The sequence below is a fragment of the Apis cerana genome, linkage group LG6 (assembly GCF_029169275.1).
Source record: "Apis cerana isolate GH-2021 linkage group LG6, AcerK_1.0, whole genome shotgun sequence".
NCBI lineage: Eukaryota > Metazoa > Arthropoda > Insecta > Hymenoptera > Apidae > Apis > Apis cerana.
The window spans coordinates 12,896,159-12,909,110 of record NC_083857.1 but is presented as its reverse complement, the minus strand read 5'-3'; the positions used below and the strand labels follow the sequence as shown (position 1 = coordinate 12,909,110).

Genomic DNA, 12,952 nt, shown 5'->3' with positions numbered 1-12,952 from the left:
TTTTATATATATATATATATATATATATATATATATATATATATATATGTTATGCGATAAAAAAAGATGAATAAAAATTCGCATAATTTAATAATAATATTTGTAAAAGTTTACCATTTATTGTAATCATGAATTTAAAACTGTATTTTGTATTATTTTGTATATAAAGCTTATAATTTTTAATCAAGTTATGTATAATTTATATATAAAAATATTAATATTATTGTGTTATATTATTTCCTAAGTTATAAATTTCATTTTGTTGTAACCTAGTTCCTGATGAATTGTGATATTTGTGATTAAATACCATTAAAACTTATAAACTAGAAAAAAATATATTTTATTTATTGATATTAATAAAAAATAATATTTACATAATATACTGTTCATAAATGTACAGAATGATTACAAAGTATAAAACTACATTTTAAAAGATTTTATGTAAAAAACTTTTTTTACATAATATACATATATTACTTCATTATAAAACAACAAAGTAATTTTGTACTTTTTAAATATGTATGTTTTTAAACTTCATAGAAGATAGAAGCAAGAGGATATCTTATGAGAAAAGCCAATGAACTGCTAATAATCTGAAATATCAATAAATTTTAGTACATGTATTAATACATAAATAATAAAAATATAAAGAATGCAAATTATTAGATTTCATATTTTTATGTTTTTTATATATAAATATGAAAAAATTTGATATTTAATATGAATAATATTGTAAATTAGTAATTAGTAATTAAAGTAAATTAATACTAATTGCATAGTAAATATAAAAATCATTTCTTTGCAATACTTTTATCTCCTAATTATAATTAATTTGTATATTTTCATGAATATTTAAAATATGTATTTGCAAATTTTTTTCTGTTTTTACTTTTCTATTTCTATTTTTATTATTACAAATTTAATATTTGTATCATATTAATATATTTTTAAATTTTTACGAATAATTTCGATTTTGTTTTAATAAAAGAAAGATTTGTGATTATCAATTTTGTTTTTTATTATATAAATTTTATAATTTAAATTTGTAGCAAAACAAAAAATATATATTATATTATATAAATAAATATATATATTATATAAATATCTACATTATCTTCAAAAAAATTATATATTTTTTATAAAAAAAAATTTTAATTGAACATTAAAAAAAACGAAATTCACGATTGTAATTTACAAAAAAATTTCTTTTACATATTTTTTTAATTTTCTATTTCTCTTAATAATTTGCACATTTCTATGTACATAATTTCAAACTTATAAAACTTTTAATTTCTTACCTGAATTAGCAATAAAATCAATGTAAGTGTAGGTTCTTTCATCGGACCAGTTTTTATAAGTACATAATTAATTAATGTAAGATTATTACAAGTAACAATACCTTTATCATCTTCTTGCCATTTTATTATATTTAATTTCCTAAATATCCATGCTATAAATTTACCTATAAAAAAATTTATTTAATTTCAAATCAAATTGAAAATCATAAATAATCGGAAAAAATATACAATTCTCATACCTATAATGCTTATATCTTTTTTATTAAATACTGCAGTACTAATTTCTAATTTATCAGTTTTTTTATTATACCTATAAATAAATTTTGTTATGTAATAATTTTTAAAAATTATTATAGAAGTATATATTTGATTATAAAACTTACTTCGGCAATCTATGCCTAGGGCATGGTATAAAATGAAATAATTGTGGTACACTATAAAGAAAATTAATTATTTGTGGAATGAAAAAAAGTAAAGTTGTTTTACTGAAATGTCCAATAATACCAACAACAGCAAATGTCATTCCAGATAAATAACAAAAAGTATCACCTACAAATACTTGTGCTGGGTACCTTGAACAAAAGAATAAAATTTTCGAAAAATTAATTTCATTATGTACAAATATTTTTTATATATTATATATATTATTTATTATTAAAGCAAAAATATTTTAACAATTATAAAACAATAATAAAATAAATAATAAATAAAATTAAAAAAATATTCTTAATTAATTATATAGAAAATGAAAATATAAAATAAAGACGTGTTAATCTTTTTAATTAATTAAAACGATTTTTTTTTAATTATTACAAAAGATAATAGATTAAATATAAAGAATTTTATATAATTTTATATAATAATCGAATATAAATTAGAATATAAATTAAAAATATTTTATAAAATTAAAAATAGAATATAAATTAGAATATAAAATAGATAGGTTAGATACAAGCTTTTTTAAATTAGTAAAAATGAAATATTTGTAATATTAAATATTTTAATTTAGATTAAAATATAGATAATGAAGATCAAATAATTTATAAATTTTATTCTACAATTAAAAAAAAATGAATACTATTTTAAATAAAATATATAATAACCATAAATCATATAAAAATTCATGGTTAATATATGTTTAGTTTAATATTAATTTATGCAACTTCCATTTATTATTATTATTCGTAATTAAAAAATTTTTCATAATTAATTGGTAGTATAAGACGCGTGCGCCTTAAGACAAATTACAAATGCGCTTGCCAGTGAAATACAGTAAAAGAGATTGCGTAGAAGGAAACATTTGGACGAATCGGGCGTGGTTTTTCAATTCGTTGCACTCTCGGCAGGCGGTCCAAGTATTTTAATGGAACGATGGAATATTTTTAAATAATAAATTAAATTTGCCAAGAAATGAAAATGTGGCATTATGTTGCGAATAATTCTACAATTAATAAAATATCAAAAGTTGATTAGAAAATATTCAAAATTTCATGTTTTAAAAAAATTGTTAATAAGCGATTGAGGCCATTTAAAATTAAATGGCACGTCGGGGAGCAGTGACATCACGATTTAAACATCACGACGCGAAGGTATTCATATCATTATTAGCGTCAGACCATATTGTGAGTTTGTATACAAATTATGTACACCTTGTATTCAAAACATCATTGGAAATTATTTACCAATTAATATTCAAAATTTTAACACAAGGTGAAAACTATACTTTATACACAAATCTTCATGTAATAGAAATTTTTCTGACATATATGTTTTTTTTATTACTTTTATATTTTAAAAATGATTTTTAACTATTAATTATCATTTACATTAAGCGTAACTATTTACTTACTACAAAATGAAAAAAAAATGTGAATTTTAATTACTATATAATGTATCATCAGCAAATTCGAACTTCATTTCATAGACATACATATACATACATATTTATGGATGGGCTCTTTTAGCAACAAAAATGTTATGATTAAAGTAAAATTCTTACAAGGCATAAAATGAAAGATTAATAAATTGAAACAAAAAATAGTGTCATGCAGCCCCGTCTAGATGGGAAACTGGCTTTATTATATACATTATTAGTTCTACAAGTTCTGATTGTTATGATTTATGTTGCTACAACTCCACCTTCTGAATTAACTGTATCTACAACTCACACTTCTGTTACATTTGTGAAATTTGAAGAATCACAAGTAAGATTTAAATTATTTTATTTACTTTTAATCTAATTTTAATATTTTAATTTTATTTACAATTTTGAATATTTATATTAAATTCCAGGAACCAAAAATTCAACAAATTAATTATAAAAAGTTTCCCATCTACCAGACAATCAATGAAGAAATAATATTAAATGAAATCAAGACTTTTACTTTGTTCGAAGTATACAATCATACTATTTGTTGGAAATATGGAGTCGATGAATCAAAAATGAGAGGTAGTGAAGATCTTCAAAAATGTATTTGTATACATGGGTGGCATGGCTCAGATTGTGGTCAGCCAGAAGTTGTTTGGAGAGCAATTATGGCATCAAAGCAAAATGTTAAATTAAAACATCGTAAAATAGCTAGACGTATCATTCATACATTTTTTCTACATGAACATAACTCAGCAATTGCAGAAGTGATAGTAGAAGAACTATATAATGTAGTAGATCTGTTTGTAATCTGTGATTTTAGTAATGCAGAGGATAATTTCCATCATAAACTACTTAAAGGTTTATTACAACAGAAACAGAAAAAAATTTTATATATTAATATATCAACGAAGTTGCACAAACCATCAAGAATATTATCTAAATATATTTGGGAAAAACTTAAGACTGTAATACGAAATTTAAAAGACGATGATATTTATATAACAACTGAACCAGAACAAATATTAAATTCCAGGGCATTAATGTTCCTCAAGGTATATAATGGATGGCCCCAACCTATTGGTTTTAGATTAAGATGGTCTGTTTATGGATTCTTTTGGCAACATCCACTTAAAACAATGATAACAGTTGGTGCATGTACAATTGGATTAATGCGTGAAGCTTATCAATCAAATTCTATCATGTTGGAACAATTGGAAGGAGATTTAAGTGAAAGAGATAGTCTAGGTCTAGTGATAGGAGATTTAAATCATTATGGAGGGTGGTACTGTTATTTATGTCAGGCACCCGCGAATATTATAACCAGTTTACATAATAAAGTTAAATCTAAAGAAATTCAAATAGAAAAAACTATCGATGTACCATTCATTGAGGACCTAATAGGAAGTGGATTATGGTTAGATGGGAAAACTAATCTCCTAAGAGTCTCTAAATCTCAGGACCTCTATTTTGCGCCTGAAACAATACTTAATAATACATGGAAGTATGACTGGCTAGTAGAAAATTTTTATGCTAAGTTAGACTATTATTGACATATTAGTCACACCTGACTGTGATATTAACTCATACTCAATACTCAATGTAAACTATAATATTGTACTGAATTTATATACTAAAATAATATGTTGAATGAATTATAAATGTTAAATGATTTATATACATATAACTTATAAAGAAAACAATTATTTTTTTCTTATTTAATTATATTCCTTCATATTATTATTAGATTAAATTAAAGATTTTATTATTTATATATATTTATTTTCTTAATTTATATATAACTTACCAATTAAATTTTAATAATCCCAAAGATGTTGCTATATATGGAAGCATGAAATATAATGAAAATTGATGTGCTTTCCAGAGATCTCCTGATAATTCTATTAGATTAAATAGAAGAATACTAATTGAAATTATTAAGCTTTGTCCAACTTCTAAACCATTTATACCAGCTAATATATTTATGGCATTTGTACAAAATACTGCTAACATTCCCATATATAAATAGTAAAATATCCAGAGATCTACTGAGAAACCAAACCATGGTCTTAAGGGTTTTGGCACAATAATTAATGTAGAATTAAAATTAATATAATACACCATCAAAAGTGGTAATGAAGCAATAGTTGGTAATAATAATTTATGGCGCCACCGAAGATCCAAAACATCATCAGCAAAACCCAATAGTAACATACAACAAATTGAAAGTAAACCTGCCAAAAACTCCATAAACTGTGAAATTGAAATTTGTTACATTATATCCTATTTATTTTCAAAAAATTTATCAAAAAACTATTTATAAAAATTATTTGTTACCTCATTATGAGGAAAATTTATATCATTAAGAATATATTTTGTAAATGGTATAGGAATAAACAAAAAGAGTGTTATAAGAAAAAGACATCCAGTAACAACACCTAAGGCTTCAGGCCTGTAAATGAATTTATACATATAAATTACCTGTACTTACATTAATCCACTAGAAGAATAGATGATGTATAATAAAAATTGCTATTTTTGATAAATTCACTTACACTTTTTCACCACTCTTTTTATTCATATCAATACCGTATAGGTTAGCTTTAATAAACATATTTTTTATTTTTGGGATTAAACGTATAGTTAAAAAATACATGATAATTGACATAAAAAAATTAATCAAAATTGGAAAAATAAATTTCCAAGTATCTTCATTGTATTTTACATTGAACATTTTTAAAATCTTATAAAAATATTAAACAAGTCGGATTACATATAACAAACGGATGATTGACGTGGCCAATTACAAATATAATCAATTATATATGCCGTTCTTTAATATAGATAGTATTTATTTAGTATTTCTAAAATGATATATAAAAAGATGATAATTTAATGAATATATATTTTATTTTCAAATATACATTAAACACGTTATATTATTTAGAGGGTACTACATAGGTCACATGGTGGTACACCAAAGAAGGAGAAAAAATTGTTACAAAATTTCACTCCAATTTGTAAAATTTTAATAACAATAAAACCAACAAAATATTTTTATTTATTTTATATATTATTTCATTTTATAATATTTATTATTTTTATAGTATTTTATATTAATGATAGTTCTTTTGATTTTTAGATGTTCAAAATTTTTTATGAATTATATACAATTTTAATAATGGTAAAAATTTGGTTTAAAAATGACATTTTAGTCTTATCAAATAAAATTCATACTTTGATAAAAATTTCTTTTAAATGAATATATAAATTCATTATTAAAACAAATATTTTTCTTAAAATACGATTGAGGTAATACAGTGTAACAATTTTAAACATTGTTATTATTTAAATATAATTATTTAATTTATTGTTTTATTTTCAATTTTAATACATAAATTAATTATGTTCTCTAATTTTTAATTAAAATTTAATATACATAAAATTTATAATGATAATTTTAATTATGTTTTAATATTGTTTAACCTAAAACTGTCAAATATAAAATATATTTTTTTTCACAATGAAGAGTGAAATGAAAATAACATTAAAAATTATATATAGGAAAATCTATATTATTGATTAATAATGAAATTAATATGTATATTGTATATAAATTTTTTATTTTTCAGTACAAGCTTATTATTATTTTTTATACAATTAATTATCTAATTTATAGATGGATAGCGAAAAACAAAAAGATGAGATCATTGCATTGGAAAGTATTTATAATTCAGAAGAATTTTTATATCACAAGGAAGATGATCATTATCAATGTACTTTTATGATATTTATAAATCTTCCAGCAGATTATCATATTATATATAAGAATTCTACACAAGATGAATCTGAGCAAAAGATTAAAATCTCTTATTTGCCACCATTAAGACTTCATGTTTTTTTACCAAAAAATTATCCTTCTGAGTTACCACCTAAGTTTACTTTATATTCATCTTGGTTACATCTTTCATTATTAACTATATTATGTAAAAAATTGGATAAATTGTGGGAGGAAAACAAAGGACAAGAAATATTATTTACATGGGTAGCTTTTTTACAAGAAACTTTAGAATTCTTAAATATACAAGACAATCTTAATATGAGTTGTGCTTACACACATTATAAAGAAGCTTTAGAAATAGCACATAATATTCATAAAAATAAAATAGATAATGTAGATAAAGAATGTAATATTGAAGATGCAAAAAATAGAACAATGAAAGAAGTTACTACCAAGCATTTAAATAAAAAAATGATAAGAAAATATTATGATAAAAGAGCTATTTTAGATTTTCCTATTGGAAGAAACCCTATACAAGCATTAATTGATTATAATGAGAAGCGTAATCAAATCGAATTCAAAAAAAATTTCTATACTTGTAAGATTTGTTTTGTGGACAAAATAGGAGAACATTGTACACAATTTTTACCTTGTGGTCATATATTTTGCAAAGATTGCATAACTGGTTATTTAGAAGTAAGAATTAAGGATGGAAATGTGCAAAATATTTATTGTCCAGAAGAAAAATGTACCTCTGAAGCAACTCCTGCTCTGGTAAATATTTCTATTTGTTTTCTTTTAAAAATAATAATAATTTTTTTAAAAAAATAAATTTATTATTTAATATAATCAAAATCTTATTGATATATTTATAGATAAAAGACTTAGTAAGTTCAGAATTATTTGCAAAATATGATTCTATATTACTAAATGCCACATTAGATACTATGGGTGATATAGTATATTGTCCAAGACGTAGCTGTCAATATCCAGTTAGTCGCGAACCAAATGAACAAATGGCAAATTGTCCAATTTGTCAATATGCATTTTGTGTTTATTGCAAAATGGTATATCATGGTATAGAACCATGCAAAGTTTATTCTGGTATATATCTTATTAATTTAAATTAATTTTTAATATTATTAAAATATTATTTGCGATATTTTATTTAACATTTATTTAAAATCTATAAATTAATGTCATAATTTTTCCTTGTTACAGCTGAAATACATAAAGTGATAGCTGAATATCAAGAAGCTTCCGATGATAAGAAATTACAAATGGAACAACGTTATGGAAAAAAACAACTTCAAACTTTGGTAGAAAATGCCATGTCTGAAAATTGGATTAAAAGTAATAGTCAGAAATGTCCTAAATGCCAAGCTGCCATTGAGGTATTTAAATTTGTGTATATATGTATTTGTGTATATATATATATTTTTATATATTATATATAGATTATTATATATAGATATACATATAAGTATATTTATGTATAATACACTAGCATATATTATTATAATGTATATTCTTTAATACAATTATTTTGCAGAAATCAGATGGCTGTAATAAAATGGTGTGTTGGCGATGCAATACATTCTTCTGTTGGTTATGTAGTACTATTCTTGATCGTAAAAAGCCATATAAACATTTTCAAGATATGAATTCTAAGTGCTATAATATGTTATATTATGGAATGCTAATTCAAGATGATAATGCAGATATTCATAATTTTCCACCTTATCCAATTTATGAATTAGAAGATGAAGACTTCTTCGAAGACATTGTAGCATAAAAATAAAATAAAATATTATCACGTTCAAAAAATAGTAACCGTTACCTGTTACTTTTTTTTTTTGGTGAATATATAATGAATTTCGAAGATTCAAACAACACATAAAATATGTTAATTAAAACTACGTTTATTTAATTCTTATTTATAAAAGTATTCATGTACAAAGAAACATATAATAAATGTATATAGCAGAGTTAGTAGTAAAGTAAGACGTAATCCGATTAATAATTGAAAATTACAATTAATATGAAATCCAATTATTAATCGTGATTACTGATTATTAAATAATCAGTAATTATTGATTAATGAATAAGAAAGGAATACGAAGTTGTTATAATCGATGTTCGTGATTGCTTTATTAATTAATTATGAAATGATTACATTTTTAGTTATGATTTAATTTGTACTTTTGCTGTAATAATAACACTGTGAATATTTTTTTAAAAATATATATATTTTTTACATAGAAAATGCTTAGAATAAATTATCTATTTTTGGTATAATTTGCTTTTAATATAATTCGCATTTCAAACATTTTATCTGATAATTAATGTTTTTAGTATGAAAATAATCTCTCAACAAGACTTGAAGATAGCAGTAGTATATTATATAAAATAAAAATTTTTTTATTGAAGAATATTTGTTTAAAATCTTTAAATTTCATTGTTGTACTTTGATATCAATTTATGTACACATGAAATGTGATATTTTTAATTGTCTTGGAAGTACATAAATTTGTTGAAATATCATAATTAAAATCTTTGAAGTATCGCTAATGATATCGATAATCATTAAATGATTTAAAAATTACTGATTAATAATTACAAAAGGTAATCATGATTGTTAATTTATTTCAATTATGATTGACTGATTAATAATTACAATTATTATGATTACATTAAATAATCAATTACAAAAAAATTAATTAATGCCCACTTCTGATATATAGTATATAATATAGTATATTTTTATTGTATTACATACAATAATTATATAAATATTAAGTAAAATGGAAATTCCTCATAATCTTATAAAAATTTTGTATAAAATATAAATATGTATACTATAATATTTTATACTCTTGTGAGTAAAATTATATTCATTATAAATAATATAAACATATTAATAAAAAGAAAATTATTCAATATAAAAGGTTCAGGTTTTTTGAAAATAAGGACTTATTGTTGCTCATGACAATCTGTCTCTTTATTACCAAAAAAAAAAAAAAATATATATCAAAACAGTCATAATACTCGAATTATTTAGTATTCTTCGGCACCTTCTCCTTCACCTTCAGCAGAATCCATACCGACTTCTTCATAATCTTTTTCAAGAGCTGCAAGATCTTCACGTGCTTCAGAAAATTCACCTTCTTCCATACCTTCACCAACATACCAATGGACAAATGCACGTTTGGCATACATCAAATCGAACTTATGATCAAGACGAGCCCAAGCTTCCGCAATAGCGGTTGTGTTTGACAACATGCAAACAGCACGTTGTACCTTAGCAAGATCACCACCAGGTACCACGGTTGGAGGCTGGTAATTAATACCAACTTTAAATCCAGTTGGGCACCAATCAACAAATTGAATGGTACGTTTTGTTTTTATAGTAGCAATTGCTGCATTTACATCTTTGGGTACAACATCACCTCTATACAACATGCAGCAGGCCATGTATTTTCCATGACGAGGATCACATTTCACCATTTGGTTTGCTGGTTCAAAACACGCATTCGTAATCTCTGATACAGAGAGTTGTTCATGATATGCCTTCTCTGCAGAAATAACAGGTGCATAAGTTACCAAAGGGAAATGAATTCTGGGATAAGGTACTAAGTTTGTCTGGAATTCAGTCAAATCAACATTCAATGCACCGTCAAATCGCAAAGAAGCTGTAATGGAGGATACAATTTGGCCAATTAGTCGATTTAAATTAGTATAAGTAGGTCTTTCGATGTCTAAATTACGGCGACAAATATCATAGATGGCTTCATTGTCAACCATAAATGCGCAATCGGAATGTTCAAGAGTGGTATGTGTGGTGAGAATTGAATTATATGGTTCAACAACTGCAGTAGAAACTTGTGGAGCAGGATAAATAGCAAATTCCAACTTTGATTTCTTGCCATAGTCTACAGAAAGACGTTCCATCAAAAGAGAAGTGAAACCAGAACCAGTACCACCTCCAAAAGAATGGAAGATGAGGAAACCTTGAAGACCAGTACACTGGTCAGCCAATTTACGTATTCTATCTAATACAAGATCTACAATTTCTTTCCCAATTGTATAATGACCACGGGCATAGTTGTTAGCTGCATCTTCTTTACCAGTAATCAATTGTTCTGGATGAAACAGTTGACGATAAGTACCAGTACGTACTTCATCTAAAAAATTAAAATTGATTTAATGATAGATTTATATAAATTTTAAAATATAAATTCAATAAAATTAAAAAATATTAACCAACTACTGTGGGTTCCAAATCAATGAAAACTGCTCTAGGTACGTGTTTTCCTGCACCAGTTTCACTAAAAAACGTATTGAAACTATCATCTCCCCCGCCAATAGTTTTATCAGATGGCATTTGTCCATCAGGTTGGATGCCATGTTCTAGACAATATAATTCCCAACACGCATTACCAATTTGGACACCGGCTTGTCCAACATGAACTGAGATACATTCACGCTAAAATAAAAATATAAAATATATTAATCATAATAAATTTTTAATTAAATAAAGAAAATATTAAATATTAAATATTCTATATTTAATAATTTTCATATTTAAAAATATTTAATTTTTTAAATGAAAAAATATTATAATTCAAAGTTTAACGAACTCAAATTGTTCAGATATTAAAAATGAATTACCATAAATTGTACAATTATTAAGAAAAAAAAATTAAATTAAATTAAAAGAATATTTTAAATAAAATATCAAAATTTAATCAATATTTAAAATATATCATGCAAAAAAATAATTAAAATAAAAAAATATTAAAAATATATTATTTCAGTATAAAACCGGAAGCCGGCCGGCATTTAACCGTTACAAAATGGCTGTCTTCTTCTTAGTAAGGAGTCTTCTAATTTTCTTTAAATATTTTTAAAATACCAAAAAAATAAAACTTACCATTTTGTAATGTAAAGAAAACTTTCAAAATTCTTAAAAAAGAAGTAAAAAAAGTGGACGTAGGATGATAGATAGTTGGCTAAAGCAAGTAATGGAGCTTTCGCTAACAACTACGACACCTTCGTCCGAAAATCGTCAAACGAATGCATCGTCGGCCATTATAACGGCTATTTATACCCTCGGTAGGCAACTTCATCAGCGTACACTGATTGGTTGTTGATGGCCTCATTCCTTTTCGTGATTGGTCTTTTTTTGACCGCAGAACTCATGACGATTCAACACAGTCCTTATACGGAAAATATAGTCCCATATTAATAATATAATTACTTATTTTATTGATATTAATGACAATATATTTTTTTACTTTTGTATATTATATTAAAAATAAATAAAATTAATTTTTAATTAAAATATATTTGAGCAAAGTTGGAAAAATAAGTATGAGTTTTACGCAGAAATGAATTTTATGCAGTTGCAATGCATGACTGTTTCTTCCATATTTGGATTATGCATTCTGATTGGTGACTCATATATGTCCCCCTTGTAACAAAATATAATCCAATAAAATTTTTATCGACATATATCAAATTTGAGAGAATATTTGATCAAAGACTTTAAAAGATCATTGTTCTATTTGTTATTTTTTTTTACACATATATGATTTTTATATTAAAAAAATATAAAATTAACAGATATATATATAAAATAATTTGTAAATTTATTAATTCTTTAATTATTTAGCAATATATATTTTCATTTGATATTTGTCTAATAAAAAAATTATTTAATTTATAAATTGATATAAAAATTTCAAATTTGTAAAACATAAAATAATAAACATAAACAATAATTTTTTATTAAATTTCATTTATTTATATATTTTTTAAAATTTTTTATATATAAAATTTATATACATTTTATACATATATTATATACATTTTAATAAATAGCCAATATATCTTTAAATTACATTTAAATATTGTAATTAAAAAAATAAATAAAATGAATAAATTTTTAATATAATATTAATATATTATTATTAAAAATTATTGTTATAAATAATATAATTTATA

The 12,952-nt window shown here is 23.1% G+C and overlaps 4 protein-coding genes across 8 annotated transcripts; 2 read left to right on the top strand and 2 right to left on the bottom strand.

The window, feature by feature from the left end:
• Positions 1-316: 316 nt before the first annotated feature.
• LOC107994131 (UDP-N-acetylglucosamine--dolichyl-phosphate N-acetylglucosaminephosphotransferase) lies at positions 317-5,901 on the bottom strand. Its single transcript, XM_062076428.1, has 7 exons — positions 5,721-5,901; positions 5,503-5,617; positions 4,973-5,418; positions 1,682-1,870; positions 1,538-1,608; positions 1,299-1,462; positions 317-593 (listed from the first exon to the last, which is right to left on the bottom strand). Exons 1-7 carry the CDS (start codon positions 5,897-5,899, stop codon positions 528-530), a joined length of 1,230 nt encoding a protein of 409 aa, XP_061932412.1. The 5' UTR covers positions 5,900-5,901; the 3' UTR covers positions 317-527.
• Positions 2,524-4,868, top strand: LOC107994130 (beta-1,4-mannosyl-glycoprotein 4-beta-N-acetylglucosaminyltransferase). Of its 3 annotated transcripts, none has more exons than XM_017050900.3 (3): positions 2,524-2,887; positions 3,223-3,502; positions 3,591-4,868. In XM_017050900.3, exons 2-3 carry the CDS (start codon positions 3,344-3,346, stop codon positions 4,716-4,718), a joined length of 1,287 nt encoding a protein of 428 aa, XP_016906389.1. In that variant the 5' UTR covers positions 2,524-2,887; positions 3,223-3,343; the 3' UTR covers positions 4,719-4,868. The 3 variants fall into 3 exon arrangements, with proteins under 3 accessions (XP_016906389.1, XP_016906390.1, XP_016906387.1); XM_017050901.3 differs by having other exon boundaries at positions 2,543-2,887; positions 3,263-3,502; XM_017050898.3 differs by having other exon boundaries at positions 2,543-3,502.
• Positions 5,902-6,045: 144 nt separating the features above from the next.
• On the top strand, positions 6,046-8,932 carry LOC107994128 (E3 ubiquitin-protein ligase RNF14-like). Of its 3 annotated transcripts, none has more exons than XM_062076425.1 (6): positions 6,046-6,185; positions 6,308-6,477; positions 6,845-7,720; positions 7,822-8,050; positions 8,168-8,340; positions 8,499-8,932. In XM_062076425.1, the coding sequence occupies exons 3-6, from the start codon at positions 6,845-6,847 to the stop codon at positions 8,739-8,741; spliced, it is 1,521 nt and encodes a 506-aa protein (XP_061932409.1). In that variant the 5' UTR covers positions 6,046-6,185; positions 6,308-6,477; the 3' UTR covers positions 8,742-8,932. The 3 variants fall into 3 exon arrangements, with proteins under 3 accessions (XP_061932409.1, XP_061932408.1, XP_016906385.1); XM_062076424.1 differs by having other exon boundaries at positions 6,308-6,773; XM_017050896.3 differs by having other exon boundaries at positions 6,138-6,477.
• A 990-nt stretch (positions 8,933-9,922) lies between these two features.
• Positions 9,923-12,361, bottom strand: LOC107994074 (tubulin alpha-1 chain-like). Its single transcript, XM_017050834.2, has 3 exons — positions 11,880-12,361; positions 11,210-11,432; positions 9,923-11,130 (listed from the first exon to the last, which is right to left on the bottom strand). Exons 1-3 carry the CDS (start codon positions 11,880-11,882, stop codon positions 10,004-10,006), a joined length of 1,353 nt encoding a protein of 450 aa, XP_016906323.2. The 5' UTR covers positions 11,883-12,361; the 3' UTR covers positions 9,923-10,003.
• Positions 12,362-12,952: the final 591 nt, after the last annotated feature.

Excerpts from the sequence above, each read along its gene's own strand:
- LOC107994130 (XM_017050900.3), top strand. The coding sequence starts at position 3,344 with ATGCAGCCCCGTCTAGATGGGAAACTGGCTTTATTATATACATTATTA. Across the intron at positions 3,503-3,590 it reads TGAAATTTGAAGAATCACAA|GAACCAAAAATTCAACAAAT; the intron begins GTAAGATTTAAA and ends ATTAAATTCCAG.
- LOC107994131 (XM_062076428.1), bottom strand. The coding sequence starts at position 5,899 with ATGTTCAATGTAAAATACAATGAAGATACTTGGAAATTTATTTTTCCA. Across the intron at positions 1,463-1,537 it reads AAAAGATATAAGCATTATAG|GTAAATTTATAGCATGGATA; the intron begins GTATGAGAATTG and ends ATTTTTTTATAG. Across the intron at positions 594-1,298 it reads TGATTTTATTGCTAATTCAG|ATTATTAGCAGTTCATTGGC; the intron begins GTAAGAAATTAA and ends TTGATATTTCAG.
- LOC107994128 (XM_062076424.1), top strand. Across the intron at positions 7,721-7,821 it reads CTGAAGCAACTCCTGCTCTG|ATAAAAGACTTAGTAAGTTC; the intron begins GTAAATATTTCT and ends ATATATTTATAG. Across the intron at positions 8,051-8,167 it reads ACCATGCAAAGTTTATTCTG|CTGAAATACATAAAGTGATA; the intron begins GTATATATCTTA and ends TCCTTGTTACAG.
- LOC107994074 (XM_017050834.2), bottom strand. Across the intron at positions 11,131-11,209 it reads TTTGGAACCCACAGTAGTTG|ATGAAGTACGTACTGGTACT; the intron begins GTTAATATTTTT and ends TTAATTTTTTAG.